Source organism: Sylvia atricapilla, chromosome Z, assembly GCF_009819655.1.
Source record: "Sylvia atricapilla isolate bSylAtr1 chromosome Z, bSylAtr1.pri, whole genome shotgun sequence".
NCBI lineage: Eukaryota > Metazoa > Chordata > Aves > Passeriformes > Sylviidae > Sylvia > Sylvia atricapilla.
In genome coordinates, this window is record NC_089174.1 from 14,094,995 (window position 1) to 14,118,334 (window position 23,340).

The 23,340-nt window shown below is 36.4% G+C and overlaps 1 protein-coding gene across 3 annotated transcripts in view; it reads right to left on the minus strand.

Moving 5' to 3' along the window:
• Positions 1-335: 335 nt before the first annotated feature.
• SLC12A2 (solute carrier family 12 member 2) overlaps positions 336-23,340 on the minus strand; it is a 56,007-nt gene continuing 33,002 nt past the window's right edge. Inside the window, exons 11-27 of one of the 3 annotated variants that reach the window (XM_066339143.1) lie at positions 21,100-21,207; positions 20,344-20,467; positions 19,044-19,145; positions 17,639-17,794; positions 16,802-16,901; positions 15,867-15,978; positions 13,513-13,653; positions 13,210-13,316; positions 11,370-11,449; positions 9,945-10,082; positions 9,225-9,272; positions 7,676-7,798; positions 7,399-7,510; positions 6,844-6,930; positions 4,877-5,012; positions 4,283-4,350; positions 336-3,542 (exon numbers count right to left, since the gene is read on the minus strand). In XM_066339143.1, the coding sequence (XP_066195240.1) occupies positions 3,407-3,542; positions 4,283-4,350; positions 4,877-5,012; positions 6,844-6,930; positions 7,399-7,510; positions 7,676-7,798; positions 9,225-9,272; positions 9,945-10,082; positions 11,370-11,449; positions 13,210-13,316; positions 13,513-13,653; positions 15,867-15,978; positions 16,802-16,901; positions 17,639-17,794; positions 19,044-19,145; positions 20,344-20,467; positions 21,100-21,207 (1,878 nt within the window). In that variant the 3' untranslated portion in view covers positions 336-3,406. Of the gene's footprint in view, positions 3,543-4,282; positions 4,351-4,876; positions 5,013-6,843; positions 6,931-7,398; positions 7,511-7,675; positions 7,799-9,063; positions 9,273-9,944; positions 10,083-11,369; positions 11,450-13,209; positions 13,317-13,512; positions 13,654-15,866; positions 15,979-16,801; positions 16,902-17,638; positions 17,795-19,043; positions 19,146-20,343; positions 20,468-21,099; positions 21,208-23,340 lie in introns of those variants that run through there. The other 2 variants (XM_066339141.1, XM_066339142.1) reach the window with 2 other exon arrangements.

A 23,340-nucleotide genomic window follows, 5' to 3' on the forward strand; every position in this document is an offset into this window, starting at 1 on the left:
ACAGCAAGGACTTTGTCAATTTTGCCATCTCTCTTCAGGACAGCAAAAGGTTTTGTTGTTTAGTATTATCCCTTTTTTATGCTTGTGAACACTGCTTGTTGAACAAACAGTTTTTTCCACTTTTTCTCTAAGGGAAGTTTTACTGAACCAGTTGGGGGAGGGACCACTTGAATTAGCTTTCCAGAGGGACTCCAACTGGAGGTTTCCTCCCAAAATTTGCCCTAAACTAGGACAATATTTGCGTTAGGAACCAAATTCACCATTAATCTTTGAATTACAAACATTATTCCCTTCCCACCACCACCACCAAAAAAAGGCTTTGCTAGACAAGACAGTTGTATTGAATTCACTTCTTTTATTGCAGTGACATCCCCCTGGTACAAAGTATTAACTGCAATAATTACGTTAAAACATTAGAAAAGCATTTGTGTGGGACAGTTACAGTACAGTGTCAAATCTTACATCCTCAAACAATGTGGGCCATGACCCACTAATGCTCAAATATTTAAAATTATTTTTACTTATTTTTAAAATATGTAATGTCAGAAAAAAGGCATATAAAATGAATGTATGTAAAAGGAAGCCTAGATACAAGTGAACAAATAAATAATTGATTTTCACCAGCTATTACTGTATTTCTAAACCCACACAAAGAAACCTAATCTATAAGAAGGTATGAATTGCCATGTGTAAGTGATTTTATTTTCCACATAATTAATGATGATTGAAACATAAGTAAATTTGGCGTCAAAATCAAAGCAGGAGTTAGAGTGACTGCCACTAACTGACATCTGCTGCAGATAATTACTATTAATGGTTCAAATTTAATTGAGCAAATAATCCTGGAATTTGCCCTCATGCCTAGCATTAGTGGACTCCTGACAGTGCATGTGAAAAGCATCCTATGGTATTTCACAGACATGACCTTAACTATCCCCATTACATATATTTAGATATACTTTTATATAATTTTATACACATATATGCATGTATACACACACTTCATTTAGTTTCCGTGTCATGTTACAGATCACAAGCAACAGTTTCCTGAATGGGCAAATAAACCTTTTAAATAAGTGTACCTGTGCATGTTTTGTTTTTATATTTTTTTAAGATAGCAGCACTAAGTCCATACCATACTGTCCATCTGCTCAAAAGAATGTTACCCACAAAACAAGGAGAAATGTGGTAATGATTCCATATGCACAATGTGACAACCTTATCCCCTACAACACACTGTAAAACCTGTTTACGCTGGATATTGTATGTTGTTAAGTTTAATATGTATATATTAAACATATATATTAAACTTAACAACATATATATGTATGTTGTTAAGTTTAATCCACATCCCCTCAACTGGAAGGAAACATCACTCTGACCCCACACTGTCTGTCTTAACATGTTTTATCGTAACAAGCTGGGTTCATGCTGGCATCAGTTATCTCACACTTAGCAGCAAGACATGCATGTTTGTTTTTCTTAGAAGTTTTTCAAAAGTGAAATGATTCCTTAGTGTCAAATCCAACTGACAGAAACAGAAAAAAAAAGAAAAAAGATGGTTTTGCAGTTTACCAAGAACATGAAAACAGTGTACACTGCACAGTGTATTTTTATCTTTAATCACAAGAAGTTGAAGCTCTACCTTGCCACACAACGATTATACCTTGTCCTTCAAAAGGAACGGTTACATTTCAATGTGATCCTGTATTTAGCAAAAGAAAAAACAACCCAGAACAAACAAACAAACAAAACCCCTCTCAAACAAACAAAAGCAAAACACCCAAACAAACAAAACCAAAACAAAAACACCCCAACCTTTTCTGTGCATCCTTAAATGAAAGTCACTCACCCACTGGTAAACTGATCCATGCTACTGAAGTAGCATGTCCAATGCTAATATCAAAAGCTTGTGAAATGTTTTTAGGCAATCCTTTCTATCAAAAAAATACTAGGAATTTAAAAAATAGTTCACATTACTAGCCTTTATACAAAGGCTCAAGTGAAATTTCTTTTGCAGGTGTTTGTAGTAGACTAAATTATGAAGCTTACAAAATTTACAATGAAAGGGCACACAAGACTGGCAGTTTCTTTATTGAACATAGATAATGTATAAAGTAGGAAGTATGGAATAGATCAAAATTGCCAGATGATCAAACCTGAGTATTATTTAATAAGACTAAATTCATTTTCTGACAACTGAATGAATTGACCTAAAAACATCTCCCCTAAGAACTTAGTGGTCCGTTTAACCATTTGTTGAAAAATGTGAGAGAACTGCAACTTTTATATTTTATACTGGATAGCACAATTCTACATAGTGTGTACTGTTTTCTGTTAGATAGCATCACATTGCTTGTATTATCCCCATTCAAGCATTAAGTCGAGTTTTGTTTCAAAAATAAGTTCAAAGTGACACTAAATTTTAAGAGGCCAAGAATTAGGACAGGTCTTTTCATTTATTTTCTTCCAATTTGTCTTAAGGTAAAAGGCCTCAGCCAGCAAGATGAGCTTGATTTCACAGCAGAGCTAAGACTCTGCCAAGGTAGATAAAATTAGCTGTCTCAGACTACTGCAAAAGCAGTACACATTGTCAGATTGGAGACAAAGAACCCTCTCTACAGGAAGAATTAGTTTTATTATAACTGTTAAACTTAATGACAGTAATGTCAGGGATTTGCTTTACTTCTACTGACCTGCCCCGATTCTCACACTTCTAAATTGAACAGATGTAATAATAGGAAAAAAACCAAAAACAACAACAAAAAAGCCACAAAAAACCCACAACAAACAACCCCCCAAAAAATCAAAAAACAAAAAAACAACAACAACAACCAAAAATCCAATCCAACTTTCTGATGACAAAAAACATACAGTACTAAGAACTAATAGCTCAATGGAAGACTGAAAAGCAGCATTCATTTTTATTGTAATATGGAATATACTAAAAACTAAAGAAAGTCTGATCGAAACTCTTAGTTGAAGGCAGATTTTGACATTCTATATAAATTTACAAAATAGGGTGTATGGGTGAGATTTGGTTAATTTCAGAAGGCACCTCAAGGCTAAAAGGCTTTTATAAATCTATAATCCTTTCATTGATCAAAAATACAACATTTTATTGCTGCTATTCAAAGAGCAAAGAAAAAGCTCACCTTGTTCTTCAGTCTAACAAGGAATCCTCCCCCATCAAGCAAGATTAAATTACAGAAAATATAGAATAAAACTGAAGATATCTCAACTTTAGAAATACAGTGACTTTCCTTGTGTGCTTTCAAGTCAGTGAAATAGTGAAAGAAGAGTCACTTTTTGCCTTTGTGATGTTAATGAACTATCGACCACAGCAGTCACTCTCCCCTGGGCACTGCAGTACCATTTCACCACAACTGTGCCATGTGCAACACTCTTAGGAATAGAAGGTGAGGACACTCTGATGATTCCCACGAACAAGGAGGATTGGTGGCAGATCTTTAGAGAGAACTTCCAGCCAGGCCATGTAGAGTGCACTGGAAACTGCGCCCTTTCGTGCCACAGGCAAGCTCCTGCAAGCCACAAGGTATACAACTTTCACTGAGTAGAAAAGCTTGGCCAGGTACAAGTCAAATAATAATAAATATGACAGATGATTCTAGAAAGATGTAAATATTGAGTCACATTTCTTCATCTTCTTAGTTTTACTCCCTCATAGAATTAATGAGTTGAGAGCTTGTATCTCACACATCGCAGTAATTTATAACTATCTCCCCCTTACTTCTGGCCTGTTAACACCATTTAATACTTGGGTGACTTCATGCAGAATCCTCCTCAGCTGAGGACATTTTCCTTATCTTCAATGTTTTAAAATACATCAATAAGAAACCTTCAATCTGCCTCTTGCTTGTTCACACTAAAAACAATTCCCAAAAAATCTGTGAGCAAGAAAATGACTTCATTTTATCTAGAGAGATCCCCTAGGAAAGGAAATAGAAGGATTTGAGAAAGAGGGGAGTAACTGCAGGCAGGAGTAGAAAGAACGTAAGAATCCTGAGATGCACCACAGATGTGGAGGTGACAACTAAAGCAGCATAATCAAAAGCACAACACTAAAAAGCACATTTTTTTCTTCAGCAAAGCAGTGGCTCCATACTTCTAACAAATAAATACAGTGAGCACTGAAATTTTGAATATTTCTATACTTCAATGCCAAGGCAAAGTTTTGTTCCTGTCCATATTTACATTCATATTTCAAATTACAGCTCCATATCAATTCAGGTAACACTACAAATTCAAATAATTTACTTACATGACAATTATGTTAGCTGTACTTGAATGTTCTTTCAGCAACTCGTTTAACCTAATCTGTCGATAAGTCTGTAAATAAAATGAAACTTGTTAGGAACAGCCTTTATTTAAAAACGACAAAAAATTCTTAAAAAAAAGGAAAAGAAAACCAGTGTGTCCAACTGGAATGAGTAATTAACAAAAAGCAGGTACTTCTACCTCAGTGTGGAAACTCATTCTCATTATCAAAAAACTTAATGTTGTAAGGTTAGGAAAAATGAAAGCAGCAAGCTTTAGCGGTGGCGGGTTTTTTTTAAAATAAAGAAATAAAAAACATTGGTTTGGTTAAAAAAAAAAAAAGTGTCACAAACACCTGGCTATAGACTAAATGATTCTTATACTGTAGGAAAGCAGGCCCCTCCTCACACTCAAATGTAGAACCTTTTGGCTTTTATGAACCATCTAAATGGTTTTAGATGCTTTTTATCTGCTATTCACAAAAACTGCTATGGAGGAGAAAATAACAGGAATTAACTCACTGTTATCACAACCTTTACTACAAATGCAGTAGGAGAAGGAAGTTTTAACTGATGTAACATTCTAAAAAAACCAGAACCTTTGTTTTGTAAAGCTCAAGCTCATTATCTGTTATCCTCCATGGTTCATCCTCCTTCATTTTATCTGCAACTTCTTGTTCTTTATCATCTTCATGAAGTCGGAAGGGTTCTATCATTTTCTCAAAAGCTGCAATACTAGAAGGATTAAATGAACAAACATTAGAGCAGATATGAGTTTTTATGTCATGAATTATTTTCATGGCACCAGAAATTACATTTAATTGCTATGTAAAAATGAACTCAAGTTTTTTTACCCCTGCCTGCTGCAGTTAGAACATCAAATCAGCTTTTTGCACATGCAGACATTGTGATTCAACAAACAATATGCCATACAATTAGCAGTTTTACTCAGCTCAGAAATTTACCTCTAATTTTAGAAGCTGAACAGAACTATTCTTAGAAAGGGACAATAACTAAGAGGAGGTTTTTCAGAAGTAATTTTGAAGAAGGAGGAGCTTACATTGTTACAGTAAAAACAAGCTATCAAGTCTCATACTCTTGCTGTTAGGATTCTGGCTTTGATCTTTTTACCTTTTTTCTTTTATCTCTATCCAGTACAGTCCAGGAGCCACATTCAAATGAAAAACACCAGAGATACCTAACTTAGTCTTCCCGTTGCACTTTTAAGAATATGAATACTTTGAATTTAACAGGACTTTAGAGCAAGAACTTCAGAATAAAACCTTCTGAAGATCAAGGAAGAATTAATTCCTACTAAAAAGAACAACTCATGTTACCCTACTTTTTTACCTACATTCCCTCCAGGAAATAATAAGATGTTTTGTTTGTAATGTGGGTATCTATCCTTGGTTGTCGTTATTGTACAATAACTTCCTCTTAATAAAAAGAAAGAAAACAAATGTGATCTGCTATTCTTTGGCTGAGCAAAAAGGAGATCTAATATTAACATTATACAGTACAGCAACAGTTAAAAATTAATCTTCCTCCACTTGTTTCCAGCTGTTGTTAATACCTAAATGGTATTTAGAAATATTTTGGATATATTGTGGGGATGTATTCACAGAGACAGAAAGAAAAACGCTGTCATGGATCACTTCTATTAAACAAAAATATCTTCACATGATCCTAGGATCTCTACTGTGATGCATAAATGGGTGCTACTCCATCAGTTTTCCACCTTTCATTGTAGCAGGCTCCTGGAAATTGAATATCAAAGAGCACCAGAGTGCCAGAAATATTTTGTTTAACTTTCTTTTAGTTGCTCAATGTATTCTATACATCTTAAAAAAGCTTTTAAAAAAGATATAAAAGACTCATATTAACTTCAGCATTTAGCAAAGTTCTAAAATAACACTTCTCAATTTCCATAGCATATCAAGACTTTCAGAAAAATGCATGCCCATATAAAAGATACTTTTGAAACTTCAGCATACTCAAGAAGGTCTGAAGGGAAAGGAGGACAATGGCAAAGGAGGATATTTTCAGATTATACACATACTGTTCTAAATTTGTGCTGAAAGCCATCCATGGCTTCATTTTTTGAATTTGAAAGTAAGAAATATCACATATATGATCATTCCTGTGTATATTAGAAGTCCAAACAAGTTAGAATAGGAGAAGAGAAAAAGAAAAAACAAAACAAAAACCCAAATCGGGCTACTTTAAGACCAAGCTTTGTTAATTAAACTATGACTTCATGAGATTCAGATCATTTAAGTTTTGGTGAACATCTCTCCTATTAAAGAAGATTGCTCCGACAATTCAGGTTTTTTTAAACTTCATTTTTCTGAATTTAGTATTACAATCTAGGGCCACAGACTCAAGTAAAATACAGATTTCTATATTCTTAGACATGAGAGTTATTGCTAATTATTTTTCCATATTTTTGTGAAACACTGAATAACACGGGAACTTCTGTACCATAAGATATGTAGGAAAGAATGAAGTGTTCTAATTAAAGACATCAGAAATTCAATGAATGAACAAGATGTGTTTTGACACTTACTTTTCTTTCTTTGGCTTAGTATTAATATCCCCAAGGACCATAATATCTGAGAAGTCTATCCGAAATTTGCTAAGCAAAGTAGCCATCCTGCATCAGAAAAACAAGCCTTTATATATGACTGTAGTTCTGATTATTTCACAGGTTAAACAGACAGATGTTTGGTAATAAAAAAAACTGGTTTAAGAGACAGAAAAAAGGCTTCTTAAATATAACAAGGACTACAATCAAACTAACTTGGCATATGACTATAACACGCTTTGGAAAAAAATCTCAAACAGTTTGTTTTATAGCTTTAAAATAAGAGAAGAGCTGTTTTGAAGATAATATCAGAAAATACTTGAAAATGGTGTCAGACAATATTGCAGAAAAATTGGTTTGTGGTAACTCACCCAAAAACAATCTGGGGGAAACTAAATGTTTTTTTGAGAAAGGCAACAGAGTATGATCACACCTCCAGGAAAGAACAAGTGAAATAAGGAAAGTAAGGAGAGAAAGTAATCCGAAGTGTAACATTGTGTATTAGCATTTTAAATGGAATTTTTAAGGCAAACTTACGCTCTTCTGTCATGATCAATCCTGTTTATTTTTCCACCAATGAACACCCTGATCTTGCAGTCCTTCCACTTTTTCTTGGTTGTGATAAGGTAAGGAATCAACAGTGTCAAACCTGTGGTTTGAATTTGAGACCAATTAAGGAAATTGCACTTTGTTAAATAGTACAGATTTTATATGAACTGACTGACATATATCCATTAGCAACTAATCCAGAATTGCTCCAATATTTTTTCTTTTAATCAACATTTAAACTTTTTTAAACTATAAAGCACATTACCTCCATCATCAAAGAGCCACCAGACGTCAATATTGCTCTTGCCTTGTTTCTTCTGGAACTGAGAACTGGCATCAAGAAGTCTTTGGTCAGCCAAGTTTAAAGGAGAGGATGAGCTTTTTGAATCTGGGAAAAAAAATATATGGTGAAATTTGTAAGTGTTCTAGTTAATCACTTTGAAAATCATCAGATGCAACTCTTTAATATTTTGTGATTTACATACTTGTAAAAAATTTTCTTTACACCCCAACCCCCAAATCCAAGGCTTTTTTCACTGGATATAAACCAAAATGTCTGTACTTAAGAGCGTCCAGAGACTTATAATTTTTGCAGCTGAAATAATTTAGCAGGCATCTGAGATATAAAGGATGTTTGAGGTCTTTACACAGACATTTGCCTGGACAATTTAATTAACTTTGCTCCAGAGCTTTAGGCCATGCAATCAACCTCTTGCAAACAACAGAATTTCCTCTAAAAATATGTAGGTAACTAACATTTACAAGTAAATGTCAAGTCCTAAACAATTCTCTCCTTAAATCAGGTGGTGAAATTAAAAGCTATTTATGCATATTGGGACCTTTTGCACAAAGTACTGTTTTGCATAACAAAGTTATTTGATTTACTGAGAACAAGACAATAATAGCAATTTTAGTAAGAATAATAAAGATAATTTTTTTGAACTGCAGGAAAAAAAAACCCTAACCTCTTTCCCTTAATTAAAACCTCAGTCTGAGCAAGAGCCAGGAGTCTGACATTCATCTTTGTCCTTATTTTATTAGGAATTTTTTAATTTAGAGCACATCCATGACTGATTTACACTAACATAATACTTTATTCCATATTGGGACTTCTTCCAAACTGCCATTTTGTGCTTCAAGATATAATCTCACTTTCCATTATTAAAACACAGAAGCTTCTAGCTGCTGAAATTATGAAGAAAATGTCAAAATAGTTCAGATTAACTGTAATTAAGGCAAAAACACCTGATTAACTTAAGCCGGAAATAAACAAGGAAGTGAAAACTGCTCAGGTAATTTCTCAAAATGCATTATTTTAACATGATCACCTCACTGAGTAGCTGTACTAAGTCTTAATTTTCAGGATACTGAACTATTTCCAAGTAACAGAGCAACAACCATGACTTTGGAAGATACACCGAATAAAGTGAGAGCACTTCACTACACCATCAGATTTATTTCCTAAATACCAAGCAAAGACCCAGACAGACACCTGAGACACAGAACTTAGAAAGCAGAAAGGTCCTGAACATATTTCAAATCCTTCTTTAAGAGAAGAACCTTTTAATTCCAACACTAATGCAAATCCTTTCTCAGTAGAAACAACTTCTGGGAATTTCCACAATGTTGCCTTTCTTTCACAGCCTAGTCCTTAAGGATGAAGCACATTCAAAAGCAGGTATGAAGAAACAAATAAATATTGCATGGTTGGTATCTTCCTCTCTGGTACTTAGGTGTAGAAAGAATTACAAAAGTAAAACTGAAATCAACAATGTGAAAGAATGATTTAACACAAAAAGATGGAAAATGCCTGCCTTTATTCAACAGTGGTTGTGTTGGAGTCTTTCCATCCTCATCCTCTTCTGGAAGGTTTTTAAAGACACGAAATAAAAAGGTTAATTTCCTTTTTGATATTACTGAACACAATACAAATATAAATTAAAAAAGCACAGAAAATAAAGATGTGAAACGAAGCATTTTTTTGCACAGAGAAAAGCACACAAATGCAGTCTCCAAATCCTAAGATTCATTTGTACTTCAAAAAAATTATTTATACTTCCACTACCCATCTAACTATTAAGGCTTTTGCTTTGTAAGAAAAGAAGTTGTTTATTGTCATGTCAAAGTATCTTGAATGATTTGTATTTGTTAATATGCACATAATATTCTAGTCTGAAATGAACAAACTTCCATAAATTTAGCAGCCTTCCAATCACTCATAACATACAAATGTGAGGCACAACCCTCAAAAGCATTGTTTACTGTCTCTCAAACTCAATAAAAAAATTCAATTGTAAGTCATTACCTACCACCTGTTTTTTTAGGGGACTAGAAAAACCACTTGTTTTATGTACTGGTAAGATCTGAACCAAAGCACCTAAGAGATTAGACATCAACTCTATAAAAGCATTACACTTCTATTCCACAGACAAAAAAAGCCCCCTAAATAATCCCTGAGCAAAGAGAGAGAGGAACCGAGGAGAAATGAGAGAGACAGAGTGAAAATTCAAGGTTCATTGCTAACTAGCAGTTACCTTTGCGGGGAGTTGGAGCTCTTTCACTAGATGATGGAGCAAAAGCTATGGAAGTGTCTGTCTCAGACTTCTTGCTATAATCCACTTTTACTAGGACATCCTTGGGGCAGGGAGACTTCTCTTGCGATGACAGCAAATCTGTGTGAAAGCAAAAAACGTATTACAAACCACTGAACCTTTACAAACAGTATCAACACAGGAATGTGACTATACTGAGTCAGTTTAATATTAATTACATGCTGCTGCAACTGTTACACCACCACAAAGAGAGCCGGAGGTGAGAAAACCAACACAGAAGTATTCTGTGAACTTCTTCAGAGGACAAAGAGACTTCTCCTCTGAGCAGAGCTGTAATTTTCTGTTACTTTCCCAGGCTGTGGTGTTGATTGCATGCCTAGAGTCTAGAGACAGAGCTAAGTAACACTGCGGAACTACAACTAGAAGAGGGAAAAAAACCTCACTTGCTGAAATGTTTTGTTTCTGCCTTTAACTCCAAGAAAATGAGCCTTAGGCATGGCACAGACCAAGTGTGTCTGTCTCACTGCCAAGCCTTTTTCCCAGGTTTGGCCTCTGGGGAGCAGCTGTCAGAGCTGAAGCAAACTCACACAGTCCCCAGTGGGTACCAAGATCCTTCTGATAACTTGATGTTACATTCTCAGTTTTCTCACCAGCATTGTTTCCACACTGCAGGTTCACTCCTTGCCATTCCTCACACTCCTCTTCCCTGCCTTCATATGGTGACAGGCTCCCTGACTCCCTCCAAATACTAGAACGTTCATCCTTTCCAGTGAAGGAACCTCCTCTTCCAGGGGGTTTCCCCTCTTTGTGTCCTTTCTCCTCATGGTGGCAGTATTGTATGGAGCAAGCCACAAACAAATTACACATTACCAAATAAGGACAGCTGCACCAAAGCTCACAGGCTTGGAATTTAACTAAAATCACACCATTCCACATAAGAACACTACTCAGAAAGCATAACCAAGTCTTCTACATAGGAAACCTTTCCTTTGAGGCAGACTACTCAGAATCCCTAAACTAGTCATGTAGGGGTTGGCAATCCACACCAAACTCAATGGCTTTCTGCATAGTGCCATATTTGTGATTTTCACAATTTCTGGGCTTGAGTCCCAACTATTTGATGCAAACTTCCCAGCGTCACTAATCGGTTTCAGGAAAGTAGAAGATCTTTTGGATGCAGCTGTATACAATCTGCAAATACAAAATGGTGAAACATAGAAAACCCAAGTTCTGCTCCTGACCATAGGTTACTATCTTACAGTTCAGACTTACTAATTTCACTGAATTTTATTGCACCACAACAGTGGTGTTTTGTTGCTTTTTTTACTGAGCTTTATTATTCTCAGAATGCAGTTTTAAAAGGTAATTACAAAGCAAATTTACCACATAGAACAAGACAAGTCATACCTTGGCCCTGAAGGTGAGAAATGTCCAGGCCCTCCCTGAGGCGAATGACAACTACACCATACTGAACATCAAAGGCATCACTAAACAAAACCAACAAAAAGAAAACAATTCACAGCTTTTTCTTTCACAAATGAACAATGCACCCTCCCTGAACAAATTCCAGTGATTAGGCACTGCCACTGGAAGTCCCAAATTATAAATTTGCTTTAGAAGGCAGTTTCAAATCCAAAATATTAACTGAAACCACATTTTAGGAAAAATATTTAGAAAGGATACCTGTTCCTTCTCCTCCCTCTCTCCACTATGTAAACAGTGATTAAATAAAATTAATGTGAATAGGTCACTCAAGTTCTGCATAGACAGTAAGATACACCAAGAAGTACAGATGTTTTTATCTCCATCCATCAAAAAAGAGATTTGAGTAGATATTTTTGATCTGAGAACTAAAGATTTCTGGCATCTTTCCAAAAAGTTTAGGTATTAAAACCACCTAAGACTATGTAATTTAAGATAAAATTAGCTGTAAGTTAGCTATAATGTGCCTAGTCCCATTACATCTGATAAAGTTGAAATTCACTCCAGACAAAAATAAAGAGACAGAACTTCATTACTGTAGAACAAAGCAAAAACCCTGAATAAACTGCTGAGTAAAAGTGGAGTAGTAACAACCCCACTCCCAAAATATAAGACAAGAAAAAGTTGAACTTAACCAGATCATACAGTTTGCATTAGTCATTCATCACCATCCTTTACATATAAATACCTTGTTCATTACTAACAACCATAAATCAGAGAACTCCCTCCCATATCATTTCCACAGACAGAAATTTCTCAGGATTTCACTAATTAAGCACTTCACTTTAGAAGTAGTAACTCGATTAGAAATGTTTGAAGTATCAATGTATTCTAGAGTAAGTGCAAGAAAAATGGAGGTTGATTTAAGATTTGTTCTATTAGTGAACATTTTAATTTCATTTTTAATGTGTTAGAGCTGTAGAGATTAGATGTGTTTCTACTGTGCTTCAGAAACTTCTATCTTCCAGAAATACATCTGACCTGGAGTTATTATCTCCTGAGGTTTCTTTAGGGATGTGGAGAATCACATGACTTGCTGACCTGGACAGATCTTCTGGCAAAAACCATTCCAAAATAAAATATGAAGAAAAGAAAAGCTAACCAATGTGTTTCCTTGTTTTTCCATTGTATTTGGTGCCTCTGCTATTCTCTTTAAGACCTGGGTGAGATGACTTTTTTCTGTCCTTTTCTAATATCTGCCTGTAAAGCCTAAAGCCCCATCCTCTCTTTTTTCTAAAAGCATAGAAAACGAGAAATATAAAGCACAAAAGGAAGTGGGTTAACCAGCACTTTAGCTGAACACAAAAACCTCTGTGTAAGTAAAATAAGCATTGGTTTTTTCCTTAAGTGTTTAGGTAGCAGCACAAGTTACTCTATTAAAATTTTCAGCCACAACTGGTCTGCCTTTTAGTACTATCAAGTTACTCTAGGATTTCTTTTTTCTTCTCTTTTCTTTATTATCCTGGGCGTCAGTGCTTTGTATCTTGAGAGTAAAGTATTTCTCCTCCTTTTAGCTAGAGGAGTAGCTCTGACCCCTGCCATAACTCTTTTTAGAAACTGAAAGTTATTATGAAGATTTCTGATCTGCTTAAACTATAAATACTTGCTTATTAATTTCCATATCAGAAAAATACCAAGGTATTGAAAGCTGTTGAATAGAAAATCTAGGTCCACTTGCAAGAGACTTCATGTAACTAAGATCTTTCTTGCTACCAAACATACTGAAATGGAACACAGCAGCTAAAACTTGTTATTTTCTACTTACTGGAATAAATTGATATATGTTTCAACATCTCTCATATCACTTTGTCTCCAGTTTTTCTTAAATCCAACAACAAGGGTGTTAGGTCTCATTCTACCCAATCCAGCAGCCTAAGAACAACAAGAAGGGTTTTATAAAACATGTTACTGACATAACTAAAGGTTCTGTTTTCTGCTTAAAAGAATAATAAAGTACCTTTCATCAAAGCTTTAAGATAATTTTGCTAAAGGAATGTATTTCAAAATAAAAAGCCCTTTCTGATTTCGATGTGCTTCTTGAGCACTTTAAATTTGTTTTAAAGAATACCTGCATTAAGTATTGTCCTCCATCCCTCAAATCCTCTGCATGCACTGGTGCATAGAAAGCTTTCATTTTGTTTTTAATTAGCCATCGCTGATATTTAGCCAAATCAGTTGACAGTTCTTTCATGGCTTGCCTCCGAGGACCCTTTCAAAAAAAGGAAATAAGAGGGGAGGAGCAAAAATTAGGAATGTAAGTAATGGGAGTAAAAAAGCTCCTCCCAATTCTTTAATGTCACTGCTAGAAACAAATTAAAACTCAGAGAACCTCAAAACATGCTTGCGCACTATCAAAAACAGCCAAATCCACAAAATATCAGGCATTATCAGCAGCAAAAACAGAAAAAAAAATAGTATTTTTAGGAAGAGGGTTGCTCAAACTTTAGCAATTTTGTTCCTGCAGAGCTCAACCTTCTTCCCCAGGGGGTGGCAAAAGCTTGTCCTCCAAAGCATTAACATGGTTTCAAAAGAAAAGGACTTTGTAAAGAAATATACACAGATGCAGGATGTCATAATATTACACTTCATGGGAGTATTTGTATCCTGCAGTCAAAGTCACCTCCTCTTTAAATACTTCCTTTATGTTATTTCTGTTGGGGTGAATTTTTTGTGCTCCTCCTAGACATCAAAATGCAGAATACAGAACAAGGTACAATCAAGAACACACAGCAGCCCAGTTTTTGCAGAAGAACACAGACTCAACCAAATGGTCAGAGCTACTGAAGAATAAGGTAGTGCCACCCTTCCTGTAAGAAAGTAATTTTAAACAGGGAAAGGATATGCTCCCACAAAATCATCAGAGTTGCTTTCCTACAAGAAGCATGACACCACCTTATTCTTTTCTGTATAGCCCCACTTTTAAAAGGCAGTGGATTGCATCTGTGATACCTCCCTAGCATTACTCAGTTTGTCGTTTCATATTCACTGAAATATTAAGTTCATATAGACAGAAATTAAAAGCTTCTTTAAACTGAGTATCTGTATTTGGATTGCATTAACCTGATTTGCTCTAATCTGTTCATTAGATCAGAAGCGAGCCATACTTGGTAAGTGTAATTAATTTAAACACATTTAAGAGTAATCTTTGTTTTCAATTCAAAGTCTTCCAAGTGTGTCACCAGCACCCTCAGCTGGGTGTCAGCTGCAAAACTGTGCCCCTGCTCTCCCTGTTTGTGTCTCTTATGAAGGTATTGAAGAGCCCCAGTCCCAGGACACAGCCCTGAGGGAGACCTCTCTCATCACCAGCCTCCAGCTGGACATGGAACCATTGACCACAACTCTCTGGCTGCATCCATCCACTGAATCCTACATCCTTCAAATCCAGGTCTCTTCAATTTGGAGATGTCAATGTCACGTGAGACTGCGCTGAAGGCCTTGCAGAAGTCTGGGTAGGTGACATGTTATCAGTCCTGGATTACATGTCTTAATCCACACGTTTGCTTAAATGTTCTCAGCAATGGACAACAGTTTGGCCTTAAGATATGAAGGAAAACGACACAATTCTAACATGGTAAAATGCATTTACCAAAGTTTATCAGAGATACCAAGCCTCTCTATAGCTAAACGCAAGGTTTGGTACAGATCACTGTATGACAGCCACCCTGTATCTCAATCAACAAAACTCATGACAAGCTGATTCTGAAGAAAAGTTACTTGAAAACTGCTTCCTTCCCACCATCACAAAACCACTCTTCAGGTTTACCACAGAAGATACTAGCTAGTAAGAACTGTTAAAATTATGTCCTTGCAGAACCACCCCCACACAATGCTCTCTGCAAAAACATCCTCACTTGATATTCTACAAAAACATGCAGGGATACTTAGTGAAGTATCAGAGGCTGGTCAGAAATGGAAACACCTGACAATTAGATGAATCTGGTAACTGAAGGAATAAAAAGCTACTTGGAAGGTTAAAAGCAATTTTTAGCTATTGGCTAAACTGATACTGACTTCCCTGCTCAAGGTTTCTTTTTCTCCCAGGCTTTTTAAGAACTTCTCAAGGGAATCAATCTCTCAACATTAACCTCAATTAGAAGTAAAAGGTCCTTCAGCATTTAAGCATCAAATTATCAAAGGCACTGATTTTTTACAAATTATCCCCTATAGCACACGTAACTGGAATAGTGATGGCCCATACATTAGCAAAACTTACCAGTAAATCTCTGTGTGCTCATTTAATGTCTAATGATGCTTTAATTAAAAAAAACCAACAAAACAAAACAACAAATGAACGAACCAAAACTTAAACATGAGCCAGAAACAAACTTAAACAGGTTAAAAAAAACCAAACCAAACCCCAAAGCAGAGAGGAAAAAACCACCACTAGGGTAACTTTATAAAGCAAAGACAGAATAAACTTACCATATGTACATGGCCACATATCATCAAGCCCACATTCTTGGTGAAAGCATGAACAAGGTGAAGCAAAGCTGGACGTGCATTTGGAGCACCTGTCATAATTAAGCACTGAGGTCTAGAATTATGAGGGAAAAAAGAAGATTGGAATTGGAATTAATCTGGAGTTCTAGAGCTTTTTATTAACAGAAACATTTCTTCCAAATATTAGCCATAGCAACACATTCCTCACTGCAAATTTACAACATATTTACACAACAAACGTAATAACCTCATCCACTTTTATAACACTATATTAAATTAAGAAAACACTGTTACCTAACTGTCAGCAGATCTATGACTAATTGCATAAAAATTCAGTAATCCCAGTAATCTGAAAATCTACGCATTTAAAAAGTTCAAGAACAGATTTCAGACAAGACTAGGTCAGAGGGATAAAGTTTTTCTTCCCCACTAGTAAGTCACACCTCTTGCATTGTATAGCTTAGATTCTTCTGTGTCCAGCAGAAATACTGGAATCATATCCTCATTTTAATATTACTTTCCTTCATAAGGCAGAGCCAACCTAGTCCAAGGAAGTCAAAGGCAATTTTTAAATCACTTTTAGAAGAGCAACTGTCCAAACTTCAGAACTCATTACAGGTGATTATTTTTCAAAGTCATCATAATTAATATGTAATACCATGCAATTCCCCTAAAGTAACCTCTTTCAATCCCTTCAGCTGCTCCATTTGACTTTCATGGATGTTTTGTTGAAAATTGCTGCTGCAAAGTTTTTCATGACCTTGGGGATAGCACCTGTACTAAGAATCCTAGTCAATCTGTAATTCCATTTACTTGGATGAATCACAGGAGATGAACATGGACTTAATGGAAACCTTGAAAGCAAACTTCATGACAGCAACCTGGAGAACACAGAATTTCCTGTCTTTAAATATCACCTGAAGTTTTTCACGTGATCTTCCACTCCTGAGAGTCGAATGGAATGTTGCAGTGCATTCAGGTAAGTCAAGGCTTGAGTTGAGGATCCCCAGTTCACATCTGTTGAAAGATTTGAGGTTCCAGTGTATTATTTACAGTTGTCAGTAGTAAAATGACATGATCACAAAATGAACACTGTACACTGACTAAATTCACAGATTTAAGCCACATCTTGCCACATTTTATACAATTAGTCAACAAAACCTACAGTGTAATAGGCAATTACATTTAAAGATAGCATTTCTGCATCAGTTCTAGCAAAAACATTAAGGAAGCGAGTAACCAACTTTTTTATTTCCACATTTCAAAGATCACAACAACTTCAGAGTCAAAAGAATACTACCTGAAGAAAAAATGCTGTGCTGAGTTATTTTATACCACAGCAAAGAAAAAAATCTCAAAACACTGCTTAAACAAAGTAAGATAGTTTCAGTGGAGAACTGATAGATTAAGCAGATCCCAGATTATTATTTTTATGAGGAAAACAAAGACCATCATCATCTTGTTGCTCCCATACACATCTCTTGATAGCCACAATGAATTTACTATTTTTCATATGCACCTTTTCCTCCAATTCTCCAATTTATGCCTAACTGGCATCTTCATAATTTGGAAGGAGGGGGAACAGCAGTGACTGTGCAAGCAAAATTCCATTTAATTACAACTAAAAACCTGAAACAGAAACTTAATCTAGTGGTCCAAACAGAAAGAAGTTGATGGGACTTTTTTCCTACCAAGGTCATAACTTCTTCCTTTCCTTCCCCCCCTCCACAACCAAAAGAAACCTCCATACGTACCTGGTTTCTTGTAAGTGACATAGATGTAAAGCCCAAGGACTATGACATAGGTTAGAAGTGCTGCCCACCAATTAATGACAAACATTACAATGCAGCACAGAATAGCTCCAACGAGAGAAATCCACATATTGTAGTATTTGAAAGCAGGGCGCCAGCCTAGTAAAAAAAATAAATTTTGGAGGGTAGAAAAAAGATGGAGAAAACTAATTTAGATAGCACTACAAGAGAAGGAAGGTACTGCATGTCTATCCATTCTCTGGTATTCTGCATCCATTCCGTGTCAATGTCTTGAGTTTCAGTCATGTGTTAAATGCAGACGGCACATTTTCATTTTGCATTTTCCAACACCTTTCAAATGAATTAGCATCTTTCTCATACAGATATGTAAATGCTCCTAATTTTGGCCCTCAAAAGCACAGCTCAGAAGAGAAGTTTGAAGATGTTTGTGTGAGTATGTCTATTGAATCAGACTCCTGGAACTTTTGGTAATAGCTTTGCCTGACATTTAATTTTTCCTTTCAAATATAGTAAAGCATAAATCATCACCTCGTATCTCAATTTCTTACATACTAATATTTTTAGATGAGCACTTTAATCGTTTTCACACAGAAATTCTCACTACATGAAAAGAAAAAGGACAGGTATATCCAAACAGAACTTGGGTATATCAAAGTATTGGACTGTCAGTGTCTTATATTATTTGCCACAAGTTTATCCAAAATCAGGTACACACATGCACACCTCCATGAACACATCCAAGATTAACAAGTGTATTAAAACAGTTACTAAAATCGGAACTGTTGTGCAAACTATTGTATCCACGCTCTGAGAAGAAAAAAATAAATCTACCAATTCAGCAACTTAAGAAGCTTTTAAGGGTGTTATTCCAGTACAACTGCATGTGGACTGGGTATAATGTACACCGGTTCTGCAAATACCAGGTTTTGGCTTATTCCTGTAGTTTAACCAACCTCCCAAACTAACGACTATAAGAATGTAGCAGTAACACCAGCAATTCCCGTTTCTTCTGGACAGGAAGACAGAACATATTAAGAGAAACTGAAGACAGCAAAAGGGTGTATTGCCAACACCAGCTACTGAATTAGCAAGAAAGCTTTCTTCCCCAGTTTCTGAATAAACTCAGTTATCTTGTGTTCCCTCAGCAAATATGACAAAATTAGTAGCCGCCAAGCGCTACTGGATCAAAATTAGTAGCCTCCAAGCCACCAGCTCTCAAAATTTCAGAAGATCCATGAATACAACATATTAAGCTTTTAATGCTGTGAGAATCAAATATGAACTTAATAATTAAACTAAACCTTAATTTATCTTAAAATCTTTAAAATTGTATTTATGCATAAAGGATTGCAAAGCTAAACTCCCACCTCTAAAACATAGTTCCTACCTGGAGATTTTGCAAGAGAAGCATGGAATACAGAGAAGTTGATCAACGCATATGAGGCCAAGAAAAAATTAGAAATAATTGGAGCAATGACATTCAGTTCAGCTGTAAAATGAAAAAAAGAAGTTGTTATCAAAGGTATTATCCAATGGCTTTAGAGATTACACAGTAAAAATTCTGCTACAAAGAATCTTATTTTCTGATAAGAAATTAAGTTTATCCCTTTTGGGAAATGCAGTCTACTCTTTTTGCTGATAGAGCTTTATGTCAATGATCTCCTATTTACTAAGTTATCTTTTAACAGTTAAGAAGAACAGCTTTCAGTTTAAAAAATATAAACACTATAAGAATGTTCTAGAAGCACTCTGGAAGAACTGCATACTTTATTAAGATCATTACTTGAGAAAATTTCATTCCCAGGAGGGCTTGGATGAAACAGTGCACTAATACATTGGGTTCTGAAGAATGCCAGAAGATTCTAGTACTATAGACCAAAACAATCATAAAAGTGATGCTTACATCCCCTTCAGTGAGACAGGAAAACATTATCCTCTCCCCTTTTCTTGAGGCAGCATGGTACAAAACATTTGTATGTGCAGTCTCACCATCATTAAAAAATAAAAAAACAACTATTCAAAATGCAGAATGTGCCATCCTAGTCTGCAAGTTTCTAGCTGCAACCAAGCTTTCAGTCAGCATGGGTCAGTAGGGACCTCACGGGTGTAGCTCTGTCTCAAGCAAATTTGGAGGAAGGAGGACAGGGCAAATTGGGAAAGAAGTTTAAAGCACTGGCACAGGACTCATAGATGGACACAGCACAATTAGTTTGCCACCTACAGAGAACACACGTAATTGATTATACATAGAAAACCTTTAGCAACAGCAATGTCAGCACTCAGCTCTACCATTTGTAACTTAACAGAAAAGCACATTTTAAATAATATTGGTCATGTAAGTTTGTATTTTACTGAAGCTATCATTAACATCTGAAATAAACGTTCATATTTACAAGATGTTAACACTGTCTCAAGCAAAGGATGTATTTCTATTGACTGACAGTACCTAAAGACATGTATCTATGGTTGAAAAGAGAGGTACAGTTAAAATTTACTGCAGTTCTTGACAGAGTTGTATCTAGAAGATAGGGGAAAGTAAGCCTCAAAAAAAAACAGATTTAGAATGCTCGTTTAGAATTAAGCTGTGCATTACATCTCTAGGACCCTGTCATCTACTTCACGACACGTATTAGAATGCTTTCTAAAGGACAAAAGGGGATTGAGTTTTACTAAAATTTCAAACTAACCAATTAGTATGAATCCAAGAGCAATTAAAAATGTTAGAATATATCCTCTCAGTGGTTCATTGTTCTTCCCATAGCCTTTAGCAAACATCTGAAATCCCGGATAAATGCTGTCCTTGCACAAAGCCTAAGGGGAAAAAATAATAAAATAATAAAAAAAAATCAAGAGTCAACATGCATTTTGCTCATGCCAACATGCATTTTGTTCATGTCATCTTCCATTGCATACTATCTTTCTGAACACTTCCTGATAGTTTATAACCATCATGGACTAAACATTCTCAAGTGTCTCTACATCTTGACATTTCACATTTCCACTATTCTATCCTTCCGTAATGCCCACCTGCAAGAAGCTGCTTTGCTCTTCTGTAAGTAACTGTCTATTTTCCTTGTCTACTGTCTTACAATCACAAAAAGTCTTTTTTTACAGACTGCATTTTCTCAGGAAGTTGAAAGTTTGTCCAGTAAACACACTAGTTCTCCACACCCACAGTACTGACTCCCCTCTGAACTTTTTTTAACCCAACTGAAGACAGAGGATATACAATAGTTAAAAAAGAAGATAGAGCAAAATACACTCAGGGACCCCAAGAAACAGTAGCAAACTGTTCTCCTATTCTAAACAACAGATAAATATTAGAACAATCTACTGGTGTCATCTGATATGGATCACGATGGCAGTATGTCAGTCTCCTTCCAAAAAACATGACTCAAAATTAATTCTTCTTTAAAATATTACTGTCTTCTTCCCTTACTTACCTGGAAGATCTTTGGGGCACTCACAAGAGATGCTAATGCAGACGACAGGGTGGCTGAGAAAATACCTGCAGAAATCAGTGGTGCAAATCCTGATACCATGCTCATGACCTGAAAAACAAAATATTTTTTTTAAATATGTGAAAAGGTACACAACACAAACAGATGGCATCATTAACTACACAAACAGAAAACCACTACACACTCTTTACTTAAAAGCTGTTTAAATATCATGCATTCACATATATAACTGAACTAGAGACAGATGAGGGAATATAAATGCATCCTGGTTTCAGGACAAGAGATGGTGGCTTTCCACACAATATATCTATAATTTGTAGCTCAAATTATCAAGGGCAAAAAGTCTTCATGGGCTCATAAGAAGATTAGAAGGAAGCAATAGATGAACGTGGAGGTGGGCGGAGCATAGATGAAAAATACTTTGGAATGTATTATATATTTGTGATGGCTTAGCATAAAAGTGAAAGGGTTTTTTTTTTTTTCCTAAGGAAGTTCTAGCATGGATTGACAGCTTGGCTGATGAATAAGAGTACTGTATACACCTCTGGAGACACAGTCTTAAATCAAAAGTCCCAAGTGACTCGGCCCTTTCCTTTTCCAGCTGGCAAGGAGCTAACATCACCTCCTAAGTCAGAAGTTCAGGCTGTGCCAGGCCTCGAGAGGGAGCCCTGCCTGTGGGAGAGCAGCTGGGGCTGGCCGCGTCTTCTCTCTTCCCCTTCCCTGGCTCCTCCGATGGGGAGAGGAGGATCGCAGATGGGCAGGGCTGGCCCTGCGCCAGGGGCCACAGTGGCCAGGCTCTTAGCTTGGCTGCTGGAGCCTCTGGTCCGAAGGACAAGAGACTCTTGAGAACTTTTCTCCAGAGCTCCAGGGAGCTGATCCAAGTTTGAGTTGCTTTAGATCTGACCAGGGGTGGAGGAGGTTTCATCCATCAGCACTCCTGAGCATGCTCCCTCACTCACCCTTCCTCCTCCCACCATCACCTGCAGCCTTGAAGTTCTGAGAGTCAGCTGGAGCGGAGGAAAAAATTACTCTAGGCAAAGACAACAACCCTTTTTCCCCTCCTCCATGGAAAGACAGAGTGATTTAGAATGTAGAGAGACATTTAGAATGTAGAGAGCAGAATGTGAAAGAACTCAGAAAGACTATTGGAAGATGGGATGGAGGAAATGGACATTTTTGACTGGATGTGAATTACGGGGAAATGGGCTGTTTTTGTAGTATCATAATGCTGCTTGGGGGAATGCAAGCTCTAGCCAAAGGGTTGTGTGTATTGATATATACATGAGATTTAATTGAGAATTTTGAATATACTATGTCCCCAGCTCCTGGGAAAGAATGAGGAGGTCTCTATTTCTTTTGAGATAGAGGCGATTCTAGAGATAGAAGAAGAGAATCCTTGTTTTGTACTAGAAAAGCATTCTTAAAATGACACTCCAAACATGCGGAGGCCCATAAGCAGCTTGGGAAACTTTTATATGGGTGGAACTGCACAGAATCTGCAAAAATTCCATGCGGTTGCAGATTTACGACATTGAGAGCCACCAAACCTAGACTTGTTCTTGTGGCATGTTCTCCACAACTCTAGAGAGTCTCCTCTCCTAAGGTGATGTAGGATCGTGTTTAAATGGTGGCAACTGACTGAAAAATCATGGTTTTCTCTCTCTGTTGAGTGGGAAAGCGAACAGTTTGAGGTGGAGGGAGGGATGTGTCTGAACGTCTCTTTTATGTTAATAAAAATCTATCTGTTTTTACTTTCAAGTTGTGCCTGTTTTGCCTTTTTCTCCCAAAATCCTATCTCCCAGCTGGTAAACAAAAATTGGCGAACGTGAAACCACAACATAAATCGTGTGTTGGCCAGGAAACTCAAACCAAAACCACAACAATATTCCAACTAACTTATTGCTGAGTAACATGGTCTCGGAAAGCCCAAGTGATAAAACAAGTGAAACTGGGAAACATCTTGGAAAAGTTCACTGTCTCTTCTCTGAATATCCATCATTTTAAGCCAGGCTTTTTTCCCCCAGTTATAACTTCAAGGTCAAAACAAACTTGCTTCCTATCTCCCCAAGATCAAATCCCAGCACATCTCTCTAATCTCAGTGACAGAAGTCAAATCTGCAATCCTTGGTAAACTGGACAAGTAATGAGCTAGTAACTTCCAGTAACTCAAGGGGTCTTAAAAAAAGAGGGAGCTTATAAAAAGTGAGTGCCATCCCTGTCCAT